This window comes from Leptonotus elevatus, chromosome 15 (genome assembly GCF_054856555.1).
Source record: "Leptonotus elevatus isolate MCC_2025b chromosome 15, RoL_Lele_1.0, whole genome shotgun sequence".
NCBI classification, from domain to species: domain Eukaryota; kingdom Metazoa; phylum Chordata; class Actinopteri; order Syngnathiformes; family Syngnathidae; genus Leptonotus; species Leptonotus elevatus.
Genome location: NC_141253.1, coordinates 15,984,247 through 16,006,934, shown reverse-complemented (window position 1 = coordinate 16,006,934; position 22,688 = coordinate 15,984,247). Strand labels below are relative to the sequence as shown.

The 22,688-nt window shown below is 40.7% G+C and overlaps 1 protein-coding gene across 1 annotated transcript in view; it reads right to left on the bottom strand.

Moving 5' to 3' along the window:
- The window catches only part of tprn (taperin), a 34,401-nt gene extending 12,503 nt beyond the window's left edge, over positions 1-21,898 (bottom strand). The window contains exon 1 of the mRNA XM_086097501.1: positions 19,633-21,898. Coding sequence (XP_085953627.1) covers positions 19,633-21,678 — 2,046 coding nt within the window. The 5' untranslated portion in view covers positions 21,679-21,898. The remainder of the gene's footprint in view (positions 1-19,632) is intronic.
- Positions 21,899-22,688: the final 790 nt, after the last annotated feature.

Here is a 22,688-nt window from a genome sequence, read left to right as displayed (position 1 = left end):
TTTTCAGGCGGTCTCGGTCCGCTTCCAAACGCACTCCGTGCGGTTTGCTTTGCAGTCTAAATACAAACTACGGCTAATTCGCTCCAACTACAGGACATATGCGCCTTTTTTGGGCTTAAGAAGCCACCGTAGCCAAGCATCGCATTCGGGAAACATTGCCCGTTAGTGAATATTGTGCTAAATCCATTCATAATCATCCGCATTGTTTAGCCACGTTGCTGTCAGAATGTTGTGGTGGGCACGCGCCTCCGGTTACTGCACGCAATCGACGTTGCGTTCCAAAATTAGAAACAGCGTCACGGAACCTCCGTTGAATGAGCTACTCTTGACGCTCGCAAATATCTTTCATCTAATAACGCCACAAATATGCAGAGCAGCAATGCAGCACGTAGAATCATGTTTTCCTCTATTTCCTCGTCATTTTTGTCCCATGGGAGCACAGATCGTCAAACGGGTCGACGTGATTACGCAATATAGTCCACTTGCAAAAAGCACAGTGTGAATATGAACGCACCAAACGAAAAAAAATCAAAGTCCGCTTTTGGTCCGGACCAAACAAGTGGACTAAAAGACTTTTCTGGTTTGAATACACCCTAAATAATTTTAATACATAAATCCATTAATTTTTGGAAGGGAAAGACACCACATGACAGAGTACTCAAAGCGAGACAATTGTGGCAAAGTGGCCATCGATGGGCGCGACCAGGAGGCACATGGAATGTGTGAAGATTATTTTTCAAAATTAAATCCCACTTCAATTTGAACCAGGAACAAACTGCTACAGGTGACCTCTGACTATAAACCTGTATCATGCATAATGACGACAAGTTTAACCTACCAGTAATCTAATCTAATCACTGAGCTACTGTGACTATCACTCGGCCACCTTTATATCTGTGGCGAGCTTTGTTTATCTTTTGTGCATATGTTCCATTATGATAATATTTTCAATAGTAAATGTAGCATAAAAAGTATTACACTTCATTATAATTGACCTCCAGCTTTCATGTGGTAAACAACAACAGCTTACCAAGTCTCCCAATTACTGCTGTTTTCTTCCCGTGGCCACCTATAAGATACACAATCATCCCGTTTTCTCTTGAATTGTCTGTATTGACAGCCAAAGGAGTCAGGTGACTGCTCTTATAGGTCCATACTTTGTGACCAAGACTTAAATCTGCTCTAATCTCCATCACAAGGCCACAAGCCAACAACGGTCTTTCAGATTTGACACCATTCAGTCTTAAGCTAAAATGAGTAATAGCATATGGGATGTGTGTTAGAAAGCACATAAATCCCCTAAATTCAGCAAAATGTCAAAGAGGAGGGGCTTCTTTTAGTCCCTCAACATCTTTCTGTACACATTAGCTGTAACAGAGAAAATTATTTGTCAATGACAAATGAAAAATATAACAGCTTCCGTTCCAGTTAGAGGCAGGTACTCAATACTTCGCTGAATGATACGGTGTTAAGCAGCTGCTAATATGTGACTAGTGCCAACAGGACGGCCATAAAGATCTTGATATAATCGATAAGAGGCCGTGGCATGTTGTTTTGTTTGCCAAGCAATTGTATGGCGAAGGGTAAAGGTTCAGTCCAATTAGGGAACTTGAAAAATAACTTTTCACCAAATTACCAAAGGAAGTGTGAAGCCTTTTTTCCCCTCATTTTAAAAATAAAGTGAGCAATAGTGGTTGGAACATGAAAACTGAATTATCCTTCCACGTTTTTCCCATGGACCTTGAATATCGGAGAAAATGTGTAAAAGCAGTGAAAAAGTGGAACCGGACATTCGAAATGGAGGCTAACCAAGACCACAGTGCTTTGTAGTGAGCAATTCCAAAGTGGTAAGAATCATTTTTGAGCGTGATCAAATGTATTATTTTGTTTTCTACATATTTTAGGCTTTAAACAGCTTGCATCATTATCTCTATAAAAGGAGTAAAGCTTCCTCCACTCTCCTCCGAGTGAGGTTTACTTTACCCATTTTTCTTAGCAACGGGAGGGTAAACATAAGGGTTAGCTAAATCAAAATAAGCAAAATATCACTTTAATTGTCCAAATGGCTGAAATTATTGACGCAAATATCCTACTCTTTGTATAGATTATTAAGAGTGTTGCCTGGCAAGCAGGCTAACCCAACTCGAGATCATCACAGCTCCTTGCTAGCTAATGATCCATGCTAGTTTTTTTTAGTTTGCTTTTTTACATGTTTTATCTTACACGTCGCACATTTTCTGTGGAACAGTCCTACATTTGCATAATATACAATAGTCAGATAACCTAAGAATTAAGTAGCGGTTTTGAGTCTTTCAGTTTTTAGTAATGTCATAATGTACAAGTGCCTCTTAGCTGTTTGTAAGGAAATTCATCTAATATTAGACCAATTATGTCCAATTTCTGTTCGTTCCGCCGCGGGCAGATTTTTATAGAGGTCAAACAACATTTCACCCCATTTTGACATCAAAATAATCCTCACAAATTAAATTACATTGATACAATGCTTTTCAATGAGCGGACATCTTGTATTCACGGAGTGAGACCGCCATTTTCAATTGTGACGTAAGCTCGGAATTGTTCATAGACATCCAATGGCAAAAGTCTTGTAGTACTTGTGTATTTTGTTGTTTTCATGAAACAATGTTGATTAAAATTGAAATGTGAATTCAAAGATAAGCAAAACGCTTCATTTTAAACCATTGAGCCATCGCATATTGATAGTCGGTGCCTTGATTCTGACAGTGACTGTTTTCTCGCATCATCGGCTAACACACTGGCATCCTTTCTTTCTTAAGGGACTCTCAAGCTAACAGATCATCTATGAATAAATCAGGCTCACTGCTGAGACCACTTCCTCTTTCACATTTCCTTGTATCTGCTCTGCTAGTGCTTCTCTCACAAGAGACAGCGTCATTTCTCATATGTTATATTCCACCTGCGAGACCACATTGGGAAAGTAAATAGTGATGTAATATTGCTGAGTGTTGTTGGGTATTTGAGCAACAAAATCTGCCTCAGGGAGGCAGAAGTGAGTTTCCCTGTCTTCAGGCTGTGGGGCGGCAAATCAAGCGGGGCCCAACTCTGAAGGACTCCTCATTCAGCACAGTGTGCTCAGTCAATGATCTGGGACATGGGCAGACTAACAACTCTCTCATTGTGCTGCTTTTGTTTCATATTTATTAAAGACTGGCTGCCTCAGAATGAGCATGAGTGGAAGGGGAAGTTAATGTGCCAGTTCAGCGTCTTTCCTTTTTGAAGCCAGTTCAAGAATGGCACAAAATGCCTCATTCAATTTAATTCACACAAAAGAAGAATTGCCAACATAAAACTGAGGTTTCTGACGCTGTGGAAGTACCCTGAATGCACCATTTTGCTTGCGTAGCATTAGCAACCAACAAGTGTGTAGCGTGTGTTATTATGGTTATTCTGTTGTCCCTAAGCGTCCTTTAAGCTGTTTAATGACACCCCAGTTGGAGTTAACTGTTAAACTAAACACACGACAACAAGAATTACATCCACTGAATTTTTAAATACAAAACATGCTTCGTTTTTAAAACATTGCTAACCTAGCGATAATGCTAAAAGCAAAGGGAGGATCCTATTCAAATGCGGGAGTGTTTTCCTTTCAAATAACGAATATACACACACAAATGCTATGGGAACACATACCCACAGGTAAGATAACACTACGCAAAAGGCACAAATTATTCCCAATGTGTGAAAAATGAGTAACTTTAATAGAACTCAGTCGCAAATTTCTTCTGTACTCACTTTAAGTGTGTATGCCATGGATGCATCGCACCACACTGCCCCCAAGAGGCCAAAATACATAGGAACAGTATTTGTTCTTACTGTTTTTTCCTGCTATTATTTTAGTTTATTCTATTGTTATTGATTTATTTTATCATGGTCATTTCAAGTTATATTGAAATAATAATTTCATTAATTGAATATATATTTTTAAATAATTGGTAGATTAATCGATAATCGCAAATTTTTTTCTGCCAAAAATCGGTATCGGCCTAAAAAAAAAAAAAAAAAAAAATATGACAAAGACAATTCTAAAGCAGAAAGCACCAGCACCTTTAAGAAGAAAAAAAATTCTCTAAAATTGCACAAGGCAGGAGAGTTTGAACTGCCACCTCAAATGAGACGTCAAAGATGCAGTCTTGCTTAATTTGTGTTACTTTTTTTCCCTTAGACACTTTCTTTCAAGATTAATGGACCGGTCTTGACAAGGGGGGCTTTGTGGCAAGAATAACATAAAATAAAAAACAAACACCTGTAGTCACGTGAAGAAAGCAGACTCGTTCAAAACAGTAAGAACCAGCACTGCCAAAAATGTTGGTAGGTTCACCAGGCCAATGTTTCAGTTGATTTCAAACTTACTATGAAACTCAATAAAAACCAGATTTGCTAAAGGTTTGCACATGCAAAACATATTTGATTGCACCGGCAAACAGATGTGGATGCTGCTGATTTTTGGACTAAAGAGGGATTGGGATTGGGTCTGCCAAAATGCGCTAAATTGCTGTGCAGTTCATTTTGTGCGTTGCAGGAGGACATGCAAATTAATTAATTGTACATGTACAATATATGACTTAAGCCCGTATTCCACTGCGGGGCGAACATTTGCGAGTGTTTGCGAAGATCGTGCATGCTGATTTCTCGTCAAGGCTCGTTCATGGTCGCTTTCAGACGTTTTTACGTCCTTGAATATGTCAACATTTCCTTACAACAAGAAAGACAAAACTGTTGCCGAACGTTTGGCAAACGTCTGGGACCTTGAATGAACCCTGACGAGAAATCAACATGCAAGAGGAAATTTTGAACATATCAGCGTGTGTTGACCATGTGTGCAACAATAAACATTAAAAATGTTGGCAAAAATGTAGCAAACGCTTAAGACCTTGAACGAACCCTGAGGAGAAATCAACATTTGCTACCTTCGCAAACGTTCACCCTCTCAGTGGGATACAGGCTTTATCAAACCTGAGACAAATTGTAGTGGCTAATTTAGCACCTTTGTTTTCTTTTTGGGTTATACTCATTTTCCAAAGGTGTGAATGTTAGTGTGAATAGTTTTATGTCTTTATGTGCCCTGCGACTGACTGGCGACCAGTCCAGGTTGTCTACTGCCACTCTCCTTAGTCTCTCATTTCTCTTTGACCCTAATGAGGTCAAGTGCTAGTAGTGCTGTCACTATCGAATATTTTTAGAATCGATCATTCAATTGATTAATCAACTATTGGATCAATTTTAATTTTGCATTAAAGTGTATTACAAAAACATTTTCTACCTGATTACTCTATTAACCAGTGATTGGTGTTATTTCATACTTAGTATTCGTGGAGTGAAAAAAAAAGGGCGGATTGATGATGTACTACGTGAACGGTTCAGTCATTGTTTTCCAAAGTAAAAAAAACAAACATATGTTTGCAAATGTCTTATTTTGATTAAACACAAAAGATAATCAGTCTTCTTTCATGAAGGACTACAGAAATCAGTGAACAATTACTGTTGATATGCTGAAATCAGAGGATTTGGACAATTTTGAACTAAAAAATGGCTCCAAACGATTACATGATTATTAAAATAGTTGTCGATTAATTTGATAATCGATTAATCAAAGTGCTATAGAAAGTAATGTTTGAGTTCTGCCAAACATTATGTGCCTTATTTATGTAGCTGGCATTGCTTTTATGAGCCTAATAAAGGTCAACAATAAAAAATAAAAAAAAGACAGGGCGATCAAATCAAATGTGTGCTTTCATAAGTCTGCCTTATCAATTGGCAAAGCGAAAGCTTTGCAGGGATTTTTATTTCCAGGCCAACCAGTGTTTCATGTCCTAAATTAGTGAAAGGTGTTTCCAAATGAATACATGTGTACGCACACACGCACAGCACACACAATGAAACACACACACTGGCTCGGATTCCTTGCTAATCGGGTTGAACTGCAGAGTTAGAATCTGGAACACTAAAGCAGCTCTAGTTGACAACCGGCTATTGTGTTGTATTTATATGATTTCCGTCTGACTGGGTGTGTACTGTGTTCAAAACCTGACTCAAAATGACGGAAGGGGTGGAATGTTGTCTTTACTGTGCACACATTAACAAGTATTATGGATGTTTAAAAAAACATGTCTTGCTATTGCGGGCACATGGAGGTGTATGGCGGCTTAGAGGAGATGGGCCCATCAATGTGATTAGAGCTAATCTCCTGCCTGCTAGATAATATTAGACCATCTGAGGAGTTTAACTGCAGCTGCATTAGTGCCGGAGGTGAACAATAGTAAAGCATGCATGTGCTCATACAAAACGTGCTGCAATATCTATCTGGATTATATGAATCCAGAGGAACGTGGTTATGCTTGAATAGAATGAAACTCATCTTCGTTCCCGTTATCATTAGCTGATGTTGTTGCATCAAAGTGATCATGCCTCTAAGCAAATTATTGTTTGTTTGATATAGCAAAGAGCTTTTTTTTTAAACAATGCTAAGACACAAATGAACTATTTACAACTAACATTCAAATAACAAAAAAGCACTTTAAAACAACCACTGCTGTTTTAGGCCCCAGGATTGAACCCTGTGGAACACCATGCGTGCTATAATGCATGCGAATTCATATTACATATATTCATCCAACCACATTCTTTTTTGGCTCGACATAGTACGAAAGGATTTACAATAACAACGAAATTACATGACACGATGTACCATCACAACAGACACAAGTCGAATACGGAGTGCACCAAATTCCCTGCAGCACAGATAGGCCAAGCAATGCAGTGTGATCACATGCAACCAATGATGCATATCATCACAAATCCTTTGAGTCAGGTGTGTGTCTTGACCTCCGGCGAAGGCCTGAGACTGACTCACCGAACACAATCCACAATGCGATCCACAGCTCTAAGGACCCGTCCACATGAAAGCCAGTTTCAATGTATCCTCACAAGTTTCTTACCGTTTAGGCCGTTTGTCCACACGATGACGGAGCTTGAAACCGATCACTTTTGAAACCGGGCTCCAGAGTGGAAAGATTTCAAAACGCATCCGTCTGGACACCATATGCAGGATACGCCTCCAGTGATGACGTAATGGTCGCAGCTCGATGACGACGCATTGTCACCAGATTGATGACTTATGCGCCAATTCTCGCGTGATTGGGCGCGAACCGTCAACAACAATGGCGGATAGCCGTGTCGCAGTCGTTTTGCGCAACCCTTCTAGCTTGCTTATGCTTTTGCAGCAAAATATTTTGCTTCTTTATTTTGTGGATGGTTGTTCGTCTCTGTGTGCCCTGGATTGGCTGTCAACCAGTTCAGGGTGTACCCCGCCCACTGCCCGAAGCCAGCTGGGATAGGCTCCAGCACCCCCGCGACCCTTGTGAGGACAAACGGTTAAGAATTTTTTTTTCTTTTCTTTAAAGTGGTGTTGTACTTTAATCACCCTCCATTGTCACTTCTCCTGTGTTCGTCTTTTTTATGTTGTTTCGATACATGCAAAGCCATGTTTGTTCTGTAGATTGCAATAAAGTTTGAAAAAAAAAAGGTGTTTGTCTTCTTCTACGCTTTCCGTTAACTCCCTGTGGCTGCGCTACAGCGCCACTCCAGACTTGGCATATACATTACAGCCGTTAAACGTCCTCGGCGTCTTCTTTTGGACACACGCAAGTCTTGAAATGCTTCTGTGTGTTTGAGATTTGTTTGAGGAACGAAGCCGACTTTGTTTCCGTCTGTGCGGGGCCTAAACCATACATCCCGCTATTGGGCATTACAACACAGATTTTAGAAGTGTGGAAGCTCACTCGGTCGTGTAGAAGTCTGATGTTTGTAGATCTGGCATTCGCCTGAGTCAGTGAACATCTGTGTTTACACTATCAAGTCTCAAGATAGTGTGAGTAGATGCTCTTGTAGTATTCTCTGTGGAGATGTGTGTGAAGACGTGTGTGAGTGTTTATCTGGATTGGATTAGCGGCTTTATATAATGGTGAAGGATAAGAGTGATGATTGTGTATTTACTCTCAAATTAATGTGCTTCTGACGACTCAAGCCTTCAACCAAAAATTTTAAACTGTATGTTTACTTTACAAATATAATGGCTTCTACTTTTCACTTGTGTTTTGCTTTTCCACTTACGAGGCACTCAACGCGCTTCACACTGACTTCTCATTTATCTAGTGATGACGCAGAATCAGGAGCAACTGGGGGTTCAGCATCTTAACTCAAGGACACCTCGACATGTCTCAGGGTGTAGACATGGTCGTTCAGTAACGAGAAGGTTGGCTGTTTGAACCCGTTCTCCTCAAGTCATGTGTTGTTGTGTCCTTGGGCAAGACACTTCACACAAATTGCCTCCAGTGCTACTCACACCGGTGTATGAAGGGTGCGAATGTTTGGTGGTGGTCGGAGGTGCCGTAGGCGCACAATGGCAGCCACGCTTCCGTCAGCCTGTCCCAGGGCAACTGTGGCTACTAGAGTAGTTTGCCACCAGAGTGTAATAATGTATTCATTCCATTGTAAAGCATATTTGAGTGTCTAGAAAAGCACTATATATAAAGCATTATTATTATTATTGCAGTATTATTATCAAACACACAGCTCTGGGTTTATCTATTTACCAGTGAGCCATGTCACCTCTCTTATAAATGCATAGTTTCCAAAAAAAAATCATCGTGTTCACGTACAGTCATACTCCAAAACCACTGAACTATAGCCAGTAGTCAGGGTTCCATCCAATTGTTTAAAAATTTTAAAGCGAATTTACTGAAAATGCGCAAACCGGACATGTTTCCATCTGTTTTTCTTTTGCGAATATTGAGAGGGGACTCCACCGCTGTAGGTGGCTATATACACCATAGAGATGTGATCCACCAGCAATTTAAAAGAAGAAGAAGAAGAAGATGACCAGGAAGCAATTGCGCCGTGCGATGACGTTGTATGAGTTTGCTTTTATAATTCTTGATAAACCGTACACTCAAAAAACAGTTGGGTCAAAAATGGATCGATCCTCTACTTGGGTCAATTTCACCCAATTTTAAGTCACGAAATGGGTCTTTTAGTGTAAAATAACTCATAAATATTGGTCAGATCCTTTACTTGGGCCAAAAAACACAACCCAGAAAGTTGGGTCAAATTGACCCATAAACTGGATCGATCCACTTTTGACCCATAATTGGGTTACTTTCGACACAACTGTTGAGTGCAGCATTTCTTTGCGGTTTTTCATCTAAAATTGCATTAACATTTGCTTCTTTAATTAATTCAACCGCCCAAACATACCTTACTTTATCGTCCGACATTGCTTTGTGACATAAACGTACGTGTGACGTAATATCCGGTCAAAACGTGCGACGTGTATCCGGTTTCCATTGCCAAAATTTACATTTGACTTTTTTCGATATGCTTCAAAATCCACCCCCTCGAAGCGTAAAAACGTTGTTGCAAATTTTGGGCCCTTTTAAACATTTCTAGCGTTTACATTCAGTTTTATTTTCGTATTTCTTGAAAATTCGAATAAAAATTAGTGTATGTAAACCCAACTACTGATACATTTGCCAATATCTTTAACTGACCTCATCTTTGCAGAAGGCCTTATTGCGCAAACACCAAGCAGCATTACATGGCTAACTTGGGGCCACAGAGACAATGAACATTAAACTCACGATAATGAACATAACAACCAATTCAAGCATCTTTGTGACAATTCAGTTCTATGAGAATCTTCATCACGTCAAATTGCCACTCATGCCAGTTTATTGTTTCATTGCAACGTCAACGTTGACGTAATGGTGGCTGTGAGTCAGACAGAGAGAGTGCGCGCCTTTATCCAGGAAAGCTAATGACAGGATAGAATGGCCACAGCCTGTGTTGTCGTGGCGACAGGCGCCATGGTTATATGACAAGGGGGAAATGGGAGAGTGGAGGAGGAGGCAGACCCTCAGGAGGAAGATAAACAGCAGAATAGGGTCAATCATCATGACAACAATGTTTAAGAACATCAACGCTTCGCATGAAAATAAATAAACACAGAAATTCTGATTTAGATATAGCTCATAATTCTCATGGGCTCATTTGGGCAGATTTGCCTTTGCAATCGACTAACACAGGCCAGATAGATATCAGAAGCGATTGGTGATCAGCACAATTTGAAATTCGAATGATCAATTAGGTGATTGATACAGAATACGTATGAGTTGAAAAAAGGGTGTGTTCACCGCTTGCACCCAGTTTTTTTTTTTTTTGTTTGTTAAATAACTCCCAAAAAGCCCTATTTGTTATTGTCCTGGGCTTTTCATCGCTTCATCTTCTCACTTGAGCACAAACAGTAGGACACACACAAACGCATTCACAAGTGCCCTAAATTAAACATGCCTATGACAGAGGGGCTTTGCTGGTTGAATTCTAATTACACCAACATTGCCGGGTTGTGCCCGAGGACTGTGTAGGGAAACAAACCTGTGTGTGTCTTCTTGTGAAGACTGCACATAATTATTGTTGTGTACACATGTGCAGCCAAGAAGAAGTGACAAGAGAATTTACTATGTAAACTGTTTGCACAAACTACGAGATCAACAACAAAAAGCACTTTCTATGGAGATCTGATTAGCCCGCAGGTATTGTCATTCAAATGAAGTCAAGTCTAGTCAACAAGAAACCTAGCCTGGAAATCCAGACTCACTCGCGGCTTTGCCGGAGAGTCAACCGTCCTATCAGTCGCATTTCTGAGGCGGAGCAAACCTGAACTAACAGACAGTGGAATGAACCAATGAGCGAAGAGCGGAGTGACGTCAGAGTAAAAATCCAACATCCAGCCGAAGAGAGACAGTAGTGAATGACTTGAAGAGGGAAGAGTGACGTTGATCACGAAGACGACGTCACGCAAATAGACGAATTTGATTGGCCGGCCTGTTTTCGGCCGGAGCCAAATCGCTGTCTATAGACGCCTGTCCACACCCACTTTCTCTTTCAAGAAAGTGGGTGTGGCTTGCCAGGCTACAAGAAACCCATGCTACTTCATTTTACTGAGAATCTTGGTGGTTATACACAAATGCTAAAGTGCAACCTAAAAGGTTTCCAGGAGCTCAGTGCAGGGTGAAAGGGAGGCTAAAAACATCTCTTGTGTATTATAATTATGTTTTCACCACAACTGCAGACATAATCTATACCACTTATTGTGTGTAGGGACCTCAGGCGAGAGCTCATCCCAGTTTACATGGGTGGGCAGGGGTGGGGGTGGGGAAGGGACAGGAGTGAATGAGGAAAGCGAAAGCGGAGCTTGGAAACTTAAACACGGAAATGTGACGCGCATGACGGCGAACCGGGATGACTCAATTAATCGATGGAATAACTTGATAGGTTAATCGATTACAAAAATATTTTGTTTTTGACAGCCCTAAAAGTAAGTGTTTAATTTTGCTCGATAGCTAATTGTGCTGGGCTAGACTTGCTCAACTTGGCATTGAAATTCATGTAGCTACACTGACTCCTATCACTCAATTCAACTCATAGAGCACTTTAAAACAACCACCGTTGTTTTCTGAAGATGGAACGCAGGGGTGAGCAGATACTAAGAAAACAGCAGAGGCCCAGAATCGAACCCTGTGAAACACCATATGTTCCATTATACATGTGAATTCATATGATACATATTTGTCTGACCACTTTTTGTTATTTGCTCGAAAGTTAGTATGATGGGATTACAACAATAAAGAAATTACATGAAAACTGGTAGTCGTGTGATCACCTGAAGCCAATGATGGCCAAGTGGGGCAAGTCGATTGCATGTCTTGACCTTCGCTGGGCCCCTAAGACTGATTTGCTGAATTCCTGAAGTTCGATTGAACCCAGGTTAAGAACCACCGTTTTAAAATATGTAATGTTTAAATTAATTATGCTAATATTTAGCAGTATAAAATCATCAAAATAGTTCATTCTGAACTGAAGGAACTGACATCACAGTTCTATTAAAATCAGAGTTGTTTTATTCTTAAACTTTCCTATTTGGTTAGCATTATGATGGCTTAATTGTGGGAAATCCAAAGGCAGAAACAAAATCTATACAAAGAAAGTTGGCATAAAGGCCATCTCAATATTAGTCAGAAGGCAAACTGGCATGTTTCTCACAAGTGGCAATTAATTTTTGTCTGCAGCAGCTATATCACTGCAAAAAATTAAACATTAAGACAATAAATCAGCCATGTCGAAAATAAGGCCTGCAGGCCGGATTAGGCCTGCAAAGAGGTTTAATTCGGGCCCGCGAGATGATTTTGTAAAGTAAAAAAAAAATAGTCGTTGGACCAATTAATCAGATGGCCACAATCAAAACATACAAATTCGTAATTTCATAAGCAATCCTCAGATGAGCAATGCAATTTATACATGGAATTGCCCTGGATGTCATTATTTTACACACCACCTAAAGTTACGGTTTGTTCAAAATAATAATAATAATGAAATAGACCAACATAAACGTGTTAAATACGACACAAACTCAATTACTGGTAACATAAACATATATGACAAGGATTAATGTCCTTATAACTGTGCCACACAATGCATTCTGGGAACAATATATATGCAAATCAAGTAGCTACAACACGTCCGGAACTAATAAAGGCAAAGTGTGGCTGCGTTCTATTTACATTCATGTTATTTTATGGAACAATAATTAGAGTTGAGCCCCATAATGTTAGGGCTAGCTCACAAATAGTGAAATTCTGCGTATGATGGACGGCAATTGTTTTTAAGTTATATATGATTTTACCGATCTGGCCCGCTTGGTAATATATTTTCCTCCATGTGGCTCTTGAGCTAATATGAGTTTAACATCCCTGCAATAAATTATATCCTGTTAATAGACAATTGTAGCTCTGGATGCTGAAAAGCTTCTGCGCCTGAGATGAAGATATGTAAATATGGAAAGGCTAGGAATCCCTCCTGTTTGGCAATGCTGTACAAATGATGATGCTGCAGCAGCATCATCATGCCAGTGTTGACAAATCATGTCAATACTTTATGGCGGCATAATGGTGGAGGCACTTAACTGCCTCGGGTTAAAGAGGCTATGCTACGATGCAAAATAAATGCTGATGTTATGCTCAATATGCTGTGAATATATTGTTCTCTGGACACCAATTGCAAGGGTCAGTTACTGTAAAATTAAAATATTGATTTAAAATTGACATTAATGTACAATATGACATTTTTTGAGTAATACAAACTCATGAGTCATAAAACAAGAAAAGTGTAGCCCACAGTTGGTGTCAATATAGATTAACACTGTACACTACAATTAAACAACATTTACTGTAGCTTCATAATGAAGCCCACATTTCTTTTTTTTTAATCCATGAAGAGAATTTGATATAATTAAAGGGGTGGGGTGCAATGTTTCAGGAAGTGTATCGGAGGAGAGATGGGGAATGTCTGTTGAGTGGTAAATAATTAAACACAATGGACTTTCACACCTGTAGCCCTGGCGCACAACGTAAGTGCATCAGCGTGCCCCTTTGTTAGCCTTCCTGTGTTACATGGGGTTTTAAACAATTAGGCTGATTTCTATTTTTAACCTAGTGTAGACATGCCATTTAAGTTCAACTAAAATAACACACACTCACAGACACAAACAATGAATTCCACAAACACAGGCTAAAGCCAGAGATACCATGCTAGAAGCAATAAGTCAATGTAAGGACTGACTCACTCGTACAGTGTTCCTTTCAGTTGTCGGTGAACAACGCCCATCTTTGGACTGACTTCTTTTTAATCTGTACTACACACCTGTAAAAGTCTGACTCAAGCACACGTGCACATATTTCAGTATCTCTTGCTTTAATGTATCATTATCATCATCGTGGATTAATTGACTGGCGCTGTGGCTGAGGTGGCACAATAGAATTTGAAGGGTTTTTTTTGGGGGGGGGGGGTTGTACAGTTTTGTGGATTCTTTGAAACAAGCCTGAACACACTAGCCTGTACCAAATTACTTGTACTTGTTTGTCAATTTGCTATGTTTGTACGGTTGTTTTATTATATATTTACTATGTTGTTTTATTATATATTTACTATGTTGTTTTATGTGACATGAACTAGGGTTAAAGAGCACACCTGAGCTATCACAATGACAGTAAATTCATTCATCTATGGGGGTCTTTAAGATGTCCAATAATATCCTATATTACGCATTTTTTCACCAAAACCTAAAAGTAAATACTGCTTAGTGGACATCAGGAGTAGATAAAAAATAGTAATTCTCCTCCTAGCCAGTGAGGGGCACTTTGCTTGTGATTTGCATTGTACGGACGGAACCCCCACTCGACCACACAACAACAAAATGATGACAAAAGCAAGCAGCAGCCTGAAGCAAGCATCTTTTTTTTGGGGGGGGGGGGTTGTACAGTTTTGTGGATTCTTTGAAACAAGCCTGAACACACTAGCCTGTACCAAATTACTTGTACTTGTTTGTCAATTTGCTATGTTTGTACGGTTGTTTTATTATATATTTACTATGTTGTTTTATTATATATTTACTATGTTGTTTTATGTGACATGAACTAGGGTTAAAGAGCACACCTGAGCTATCACAATGACAGTAAATTCATTCATCTATGGGGGTCTTTAAGATGTCCAATAATATCCTATATTACGCATTTTTTCACCAAAACCTAAAAGTAAATACTGCTTAGTGGACATCAGGAGTAGATAAAAAATAGTAATTCTCCTCCTAGCCAGTGAGGGGCACTTTGCTTGTGATTTGCATTGTACGGACGGAACCCCCACTCGACCACACAACAACAAAATGATGACAAAAGCAAGCAGCAGCCTGAAGCAAGCATCTTCTAGCTTTAAATCTAATGTTTGGAGTCATTTTGGATTTCCCTGTAAATGTGCCTGCAAACTGCCACCTGTCTATACACAGAAGCTCACATCGTCTCTTGCCTTGTGTACAAGGACCTTGACCGGTCAGTGTCATGTAAACCCAGCGGTTTAAGAAGATGGTACAGAAAAAACATATGCACATAGATAGATAGATACGACACACCCCTTTTGAGCCGCATGCCTATGACAACATTAAACTAAGGGACGAAAGTGCCAGCGTATTCCATGTCTGTGGGTGGAAAGGAAATTGAAAATGAGGCACAATTCCATACAATTACAACAAGGGTACTGGGAATAACATCTCACAAAAAAAAAAAGAAAAAAAAAAGAAGTATATATACAGTATATATTATCATTTATAATTTAAATATTATTTTATGTATAGACATTGTATTTTTTTCTGTAATATATACTCTATATGCACAAATACAAATAAGTTATGTACACATTTTTATTTACAAATGTATTGCAAAAAAAAAAGCACAAATAAAAAAACAATGTGACGCAAAACCATTTATGTTTACCTGGCAAGATTTAATATTTGAAAATTGTCACCATTTACTGAGTCATTTCTACTTCTTAGTCAATATCAAATCAAAATGAAAATGAGTCGCAACCTAAATAACTTTTAATCAAATTGAATAATGAGGTTCTTTAACAACACCCAGCCTGGGTGGAAATACAGGTTTAGCTTTACAACTTCATGTACAGCATTTTATTTAGTGTGAAGCTAACTTAAATGATCATTTACTGTGATAGGGTATGGTCTTTATCCAGCTTTCCTGGAAAATGAAATCTTCATTTCACTGTAAAATACAATTCTCAATATAAATACTCAACAACACTACAATTAAACCAAGGTTGTGCAACATTATTGCATTCTTCTTACTCATTACTTTATCCTGGCAAACATGATCGTCTCTTCATTCCCGCAATGACCAGCCTACAAAACATTAAAACCAAACCACTCCACCCGGTCTATCACTCCCACATGCATCTCAACATCATTTAACCACAAGAGGAAAAAATTGTGGAAACGCCATCCAATCCATAATACGTAGTTGGAAAGTAACTGAACCCTGTCCTATAAATTTCATTAGAAAGCCCAAGTTAATTTTATGCAAACGCAAGCATATCGTTGTTCAAGGAGCTGCACTTGACCTACATAGCTTCCCTTCCCAATAAAAAGAAGATCACAGGAAGCTTGAAGCCAGGGGACAGGCCTTATTAACTACTACTGCAAAGAGAAGAACGAAAGCAGGGTGGTGCTCGTGGAGGGATAAAAAAGCAAGACATTGTGAGCTGGGCCAGCATTCCACACAGACTGCTTTATTTGGTTAAGATCAGCGTGTACAGCAGGACTGGATACAATATGTGGACGGATATAATTTCTGGAAAATGTACACTAAAAGCTTATGTTCTACTTTGGTAAAGCCCATAATGTGTGGAACATTCTCTTTAAGCCTCGTAAAAAAAAAGTTGGTTTTACTGGAAAAACACAACCCAACCCAGAGACCTCAGCTGAGGCAATGTTCAGAGGCTGCTTTAACGCAAAGGCTGCGATGAACAAAAATTCCACACAAATTATACTTGTCAAAGGGAGCCTTGATGCTTTTGTAATTGCTTGTGCTGTCCAAGACAGGACAAGAGAGCCAACAGAAAGAAAATGTGACAATGAGAGCACTGATGATGTCTAAATATTGGTTTGGCTTAATCTTAATCCTAATAATGTGGCCAAAATGCTGCCATATGCATCAATACAAAATGTGTCTTTAAAAAAACAACAGCATTACAGCACAATCCCATGAATCGCAAGTGCACTCAGTAGAGCAAAGAGCAAAGGCTGAACACCTGATACAAGCTAAGTAGAGTTAATGGAGGTAAAATCCTCAGCCTCTCATCACTACGTTTTATGGAAATATATTATAGGTACAGTGTGTATTATTTATTGCCATCTAGTAGTGGTGAACTAATATAATGCAACAATATTTAAGCACGCATACTACGGTGCCACATTAGTTATTACTACCAATTATTATTTGGAGTGAGCCAACAAGCGAGCAACCCGGCAAGTAGGACCTAGCTCGAGTGGCAAGCAAAAGTGGCAAGCAAGAACTAGCTGGGGTGGCTAACAAGAGCGGCTAGCAGGAGAAGCTAGCAAAAGCGAGAGAGAGCAAAGCAGAGGGAGACAAGCTGCGGGAGCCCGAATGACTCAGGGACTCAGCGACGACCACCTGCAGGCCCCATCTGTGGAAGGTAAGCGGAGGTCGACCCATTGGGTCCGACACGAGCTACAACTACCACCAGAGGCTAACTACGTTTGTGAAATTCTTCTCTTTCGGGTATCTGTAGCAGAAAGATGGTGGCAAAACATGTACGTTGATATGATAGAACATATTACATATTGTTAAAATGTATATTGGGTGTTTAAAATGAATGAATTATTAGTCATCAGTACATGGCACTAAATAATACACACTGTCCCTTTAAATTTGCCATAACTCCAAATGATAACCTCACAGACAATTTGAAGTGAATAATGAGGTTGGAAAAAAAGATGGATCATATTGGATTTGAGCACAAGCTTTCCATTTGTTCCAATTAAACAGATACAAAAACAAGTGGGCGGGATGCGTTTACTGTAATTCCTCGCTCGTAAGAGGCTGCCATTGGAAAGCAGAGGATTACAGCATGCCGGGTCAAAGAAACGCTAAAGCGGGTCAGCGTCTGAGAGGCTGAGACAACCCGCCTTGCTCTATTTGCAGACAAACTGATTAGTAAAGTGATGCAACTGCAGTAAATACATAGAAAACTGTATATTTGCTGTGCTTTGAGAAGGGAAAAAAACAGCCATTAGAAGATAGAGAGACTCGGGGTCACGTCTAAACTTAAACTTATATTGCCATGGTTACAGCTTCCTTCCTCACCATGCAACATTGAGCTCAACTACAGACATGAGTGACATACAACGATGCTAAAAATTCTCTTCGACGTGCCGGCTGATCGAGTGATGCAACTGTCTGATAATCATTAACTCCCGTAACAACTCATTAATATCAATTAAATGTCTTCCAGACATCATTTGTAAACACTTACTACTAGCAAGCTTCTCACCAGACAAGAAGCAGACGTTGCTATCATCTAATTATGATACATTATACGACATGAATACCTGAGCTTCAAATCTAAAAAAACAACTCCACGGCTTCTGCCTGAATGCTTCCTGAAAGAAGAACAGTCTTTAATGAGATTGCGCAGTCAGCTTTTGCTTTTCAGGGCCTTATGCCAAAAAAAGTGCTATGTGTGACTTAGGACACACCTTTCTACATTCTGCGGCAAAGGGCAAGTCAAGTGTGGGAAGTGAAGATTTGAAATTGTTGGCACAACCCTGAGCAACCAGAGGACGGGTTGCACAGGGATGAAGGAAATGCAACAAGAGTCTTTCCTGTGTGGCACCCTTCTTTAAATCAGATGAAAGTTTAATGCCCCACTATGAGAAGAATACAGTCTATTAAACATTGTTTATTAGCTATTCCAGCTGCATATAAATACTGTTTGTATTAGGGCTACACAATTAATCGAACTGAAAAACAACATTGGGATGTAATAGAATGCAATTTTCAAATGGCAAAGGCTGCACTTTGGATATATATATATATATACCGTTTCATTTTGGTTGGTCGTGCTTGTTTTTGTTAGGGATGTTCAATACCACTTTTCCCCCCAGAGCAATACAAGTATGAGTATTCAACTCTTGAGTAGTCACTGATACCAAGTACTAAATACTCGGGCTGAGCAATCAATCAAATTAATTTGATTTATTGTTATTTTAAAAATCTAATTGTTGAAAATGTGCTAATTCGCAAAATCGAGTTTTGTATTCTGGATTATTAAAATATGTTGTTCTTATGGTCTGGTACATCCAAAGGTTATTGTGAGTTGTAATGTTGCACAAGTGGCAGAATGCTGGATGGGTGGTATACAAGACATGTTTACAATAGCCACCAACTACCTAATTGTGGCATTTAAGCACAAACTATGAATGTTAAATTTAAGATAATATTGATATAAGATATTGTCTGAACATTTTGCACAGGAATTATTTTGAATAAATGAAAACTTCAAATAAATGTTTGTTAAATGTATTTGATTAACATTGATTAAAATTGTAATCGCCCAGCCCTACCAAATACAATTAGTACATTTGATACATAATAATAATAAAAAACACAATGATAATTATAGCTCTATATCCCAATATAGCATATTTCCTTAAAATTACATGAATTTATTGGCAATTTTACTTTCTTCTCATTTCTAGTTCCTGATCATTAAAAAGCGACAAGAAGGTGGCCGTTCATGATACCGGGACCTTCAAATAAGAAAAGGTATCGTCCCAATACCGATGCCTGGTATAGGTACTCACACATCCCTATTTTTTTCCCTCAATATAATTATGTACATTTTATATTTATGTCGTGTCTTCATTTGCTTAAGAAGTGCTGTCCACATGTTTACATTATGTTTCATGAAACATGAAATGTTTTCGTGAAAGCCACATATGTGTTTGAATTAGAACCTTGCAAAAGAGGACCTTAAAAAAACAATTGCATATTAAATCACAATTCCATAATTTTTCAAAATTGTTCAGCACTAGTTTGTATTTCAGGTAGTAGTCATGAGATAAAACAAGTATAGTAATTTGTTCTTACTTGTGCTTATATAATGTTTATGTTCTCATACCTTCTTGCCCAGGGTGCCCGTCTTGGAGAGGCAGGACTTTCCAAGGGAATGGTACCCGCCAATGACCTCAATCTCCTCCACAGCAGGGTAACGTTTCTTGAGCAGGGTGCCCAGCTGAGTGTACGGGGCCTGAGGGGGCGTGGACCCAGGTGATGCGTCACTTGAGGGATCCTGCTGGGGTTCGGGCGAACTGGGTTTCGCCTCAGCCTCCACCCGACGTTTAGGCACCACCGTAAAAGTGTTCCCCTTCCTCCTCGGTTCCATGGGGCTATGTGCAGGGGCGTGATGCGGGGGTCCCACGTCAATGTCATCTATATTTGTGACAGGGAGATGTTCTGTAGGAGGAGTGGCTACAATTGGGGATGGGGGTGAAGGGTCTGGTGAGAGGGAACGTGGGGAAGAAGTGGGTGATGATGGGATAACTGGAGAAGAGGGAGGTGAAGTCAGGGCAGGTGGAGAAAGGGTGGTAGGAGATGGTGACAGATTCTGAGAGGGCGTAAGAGATGTGGCAACAGGAGGAAATAGGTGGGGCTTTTCCTCTGTTTTTTTTGCATCCTTCAGTCTTTGCAGCATTATAGCAGGTGTAGATATGTGAGAAGATGACACTTCTGACACAGGCTGCTCTGCCACTTTGTGAGAAGGGGACGTTTTAGCTGGACTGGGTGGTGCCGCGGGGCCACTTTCAATTGAGGCTGCGAGATGTCGCTTGGGAATCACCGTGAAGGAGTTTTTGGACTGTATTCGCAGCATTGCCAGGGCCCGAGCCTGAATATCTTGGTCAGGTATTTGAGAGAGGTCTGGCTTAGGGGATGGACGGATCTCAAAGTCAGGGGATGTGTGCAGCACCTTAGATGAGAGGGTGTACTGGTTCTGTGTTGATGGCACCTTAGAGTTGAGGGTGACCTCAGGGCTCACCTCGTGGGCCCGGTCTGGTTCATCCCTCGGCATGACTGTCGTTCCGCGATCGCCACTTTCTTCAAAACGCTGGCGGAAGGATGACACTGGTTTAGAGGATTCAACGATGAGCTGGGGGCTGCCCGTTTCAAGTACGGGAGAATGTGGTTTTGGTTTGGGAGAACTCTGAAGGACAGACGGTGAGGCCTGCCTGCTGCTCAGGCTTTTGACCCAGTCAGTACTGGGCTTTGGCGTCAGGTCCAGCTGTGGCTTGGACCAGGTTCTCTTCCTTCTGCCCACACTTCCATCTAGGTCCAGCAGGTTTTCTGTGCTGTGAGACTTTTTCTGTAGCTTCCCATAGTTGCAATCAAATTTCTGCAGAATTCGGCTCACCATCCCTTGACCCTCACCTGTCTCATATGATGGGTCTCTGTGGTTTGGGCGACCGAGGGTGCTCAAGTTCTCCTCACTCTTGCTCAACGTGGTGTCATAAATGACCACTTCCTTGGCTCTTATCTCAGTTACAGCATTCCCTCTCTTGTCCAAGAGATCATTCACAGAGCTATAACCATTTTGCTGCCAAGTAGGACTTCTTACTTCTTCACCGTCATGAACGTAATTAGGATCCGACTCGATTATGAGAATATTCTCTGCTCTAATAGTCCGTATACCAGGAACGTTGCCATAAAGCTCCAAAATATGCTGGATCGGACGAGTGGCGTTTTCCCGGTCCTGTCGCCTCCGTCGTTCCTTCTCCAGCTTGATGAATGGGTTCTCCTCCAAAGGGCCCAGACTCTCCTGGAGCACCAAGCTCTCCTGTCCGTCAACTTGACTTCTAGCCGTCCCCTGCGCGTCCACCGGTCTTGCTTCTTTGTTGTTGGCGAAGTGCTGACTGGCCGCCGTGATGTTATAGTTCCGCCCGGTGTGCGCGTCGTCTCGGTTAGGTACGCCACCGCTGACCCCGTTAATAGTTTGCTCCCCGTTACTGCGTTTTGGACTCCCACCTGCGCCATTCTCCGTGGTAGCGACTCCTCCAGTCCCACCGCTCTTCGCCTTCCTCCTCTCCAAGATCTCTCGCTTCCAGGCCGGCATCCTGGGGCTCTCTTGCCCGGTCTCGTTGCGGGCGTACCTTACCTCTCCTCCGCTAGACATTGCGGGGGTGAAAGGGGTGTCGAGGAGAGAGGCAGGATTCAATGCGGGCTTGCCGCGGCCCGGTCCGGCTACGTAACCTGCGTCCGACTGTACCTGCAGTATCGTTCACAGTGCAGTCCCACACATCTCTCTCCACCCTCTTTTTCTTTTCTGTAATCTCACCGCTTCCGTAGTTTCGCTCGGTTTCCACAGCCCTTGAACGCCGCCCCGCCTCTCCGCAGCAGCTAAAGCGACTTCCAGGTTCCTATTCTCTTCCTGATTGGCTGCTTGGTCCTGCAGACACACCCATTTCGTCACTGTGGCGCAAACCACTCCCGTTTCTATTGTTGACTGGGCCAATAAAACCTGTCAATCAAACGAACGATGTGGCGTTCATGTTCACCTGACCTCTTCTTGTGAGAAAACATTAAACGTGTTCTTAATCTGTACTGCAGATTGTTGATCATGTTTAATAAACCAAGAGACAAAAAGACCAGAGTGCATAAATATGGTACACTTGTAGCTGCATAAACATATTTTACTTTGCGTGTGATGTGTCGTTATCGTTGTTTATGCGCTAGGGCACTGATATTCCTCTCTAAAGTAGACGTAAACAATGAAGGCGATTGATTTAATAAAATGGCTCGCGAATCAATTAAAAATAATTCAGAGCTGGATGGAGGTACGGCTTCATTCAGTACTTGTCACCGATGCCACCTGTCGATAATCCGGTTGAAGAAAACACGTGATCTAAAAAGGGGATTGGTTTGTATGAATCAGCACCGTGAGGACTGCACACAAGAGATTACTGTACCTCATCAAACTTTCATCACCAAGCCTTTTGTGGCATAATGAGCGCAATGACAAAAGAGCCAAGCACGCGAAGAGCGCACCTTTTTCAATCACCTTCAAAGGGAAATCCCAGTCATAAATCATTACATCTGGTGCTTGTGTTTTTTTTAGTCATATATTGTCTACTCGCTTGTTTTTAAACTTATTTATGGATGTAAACATAAAACAGTGTGTCAGAA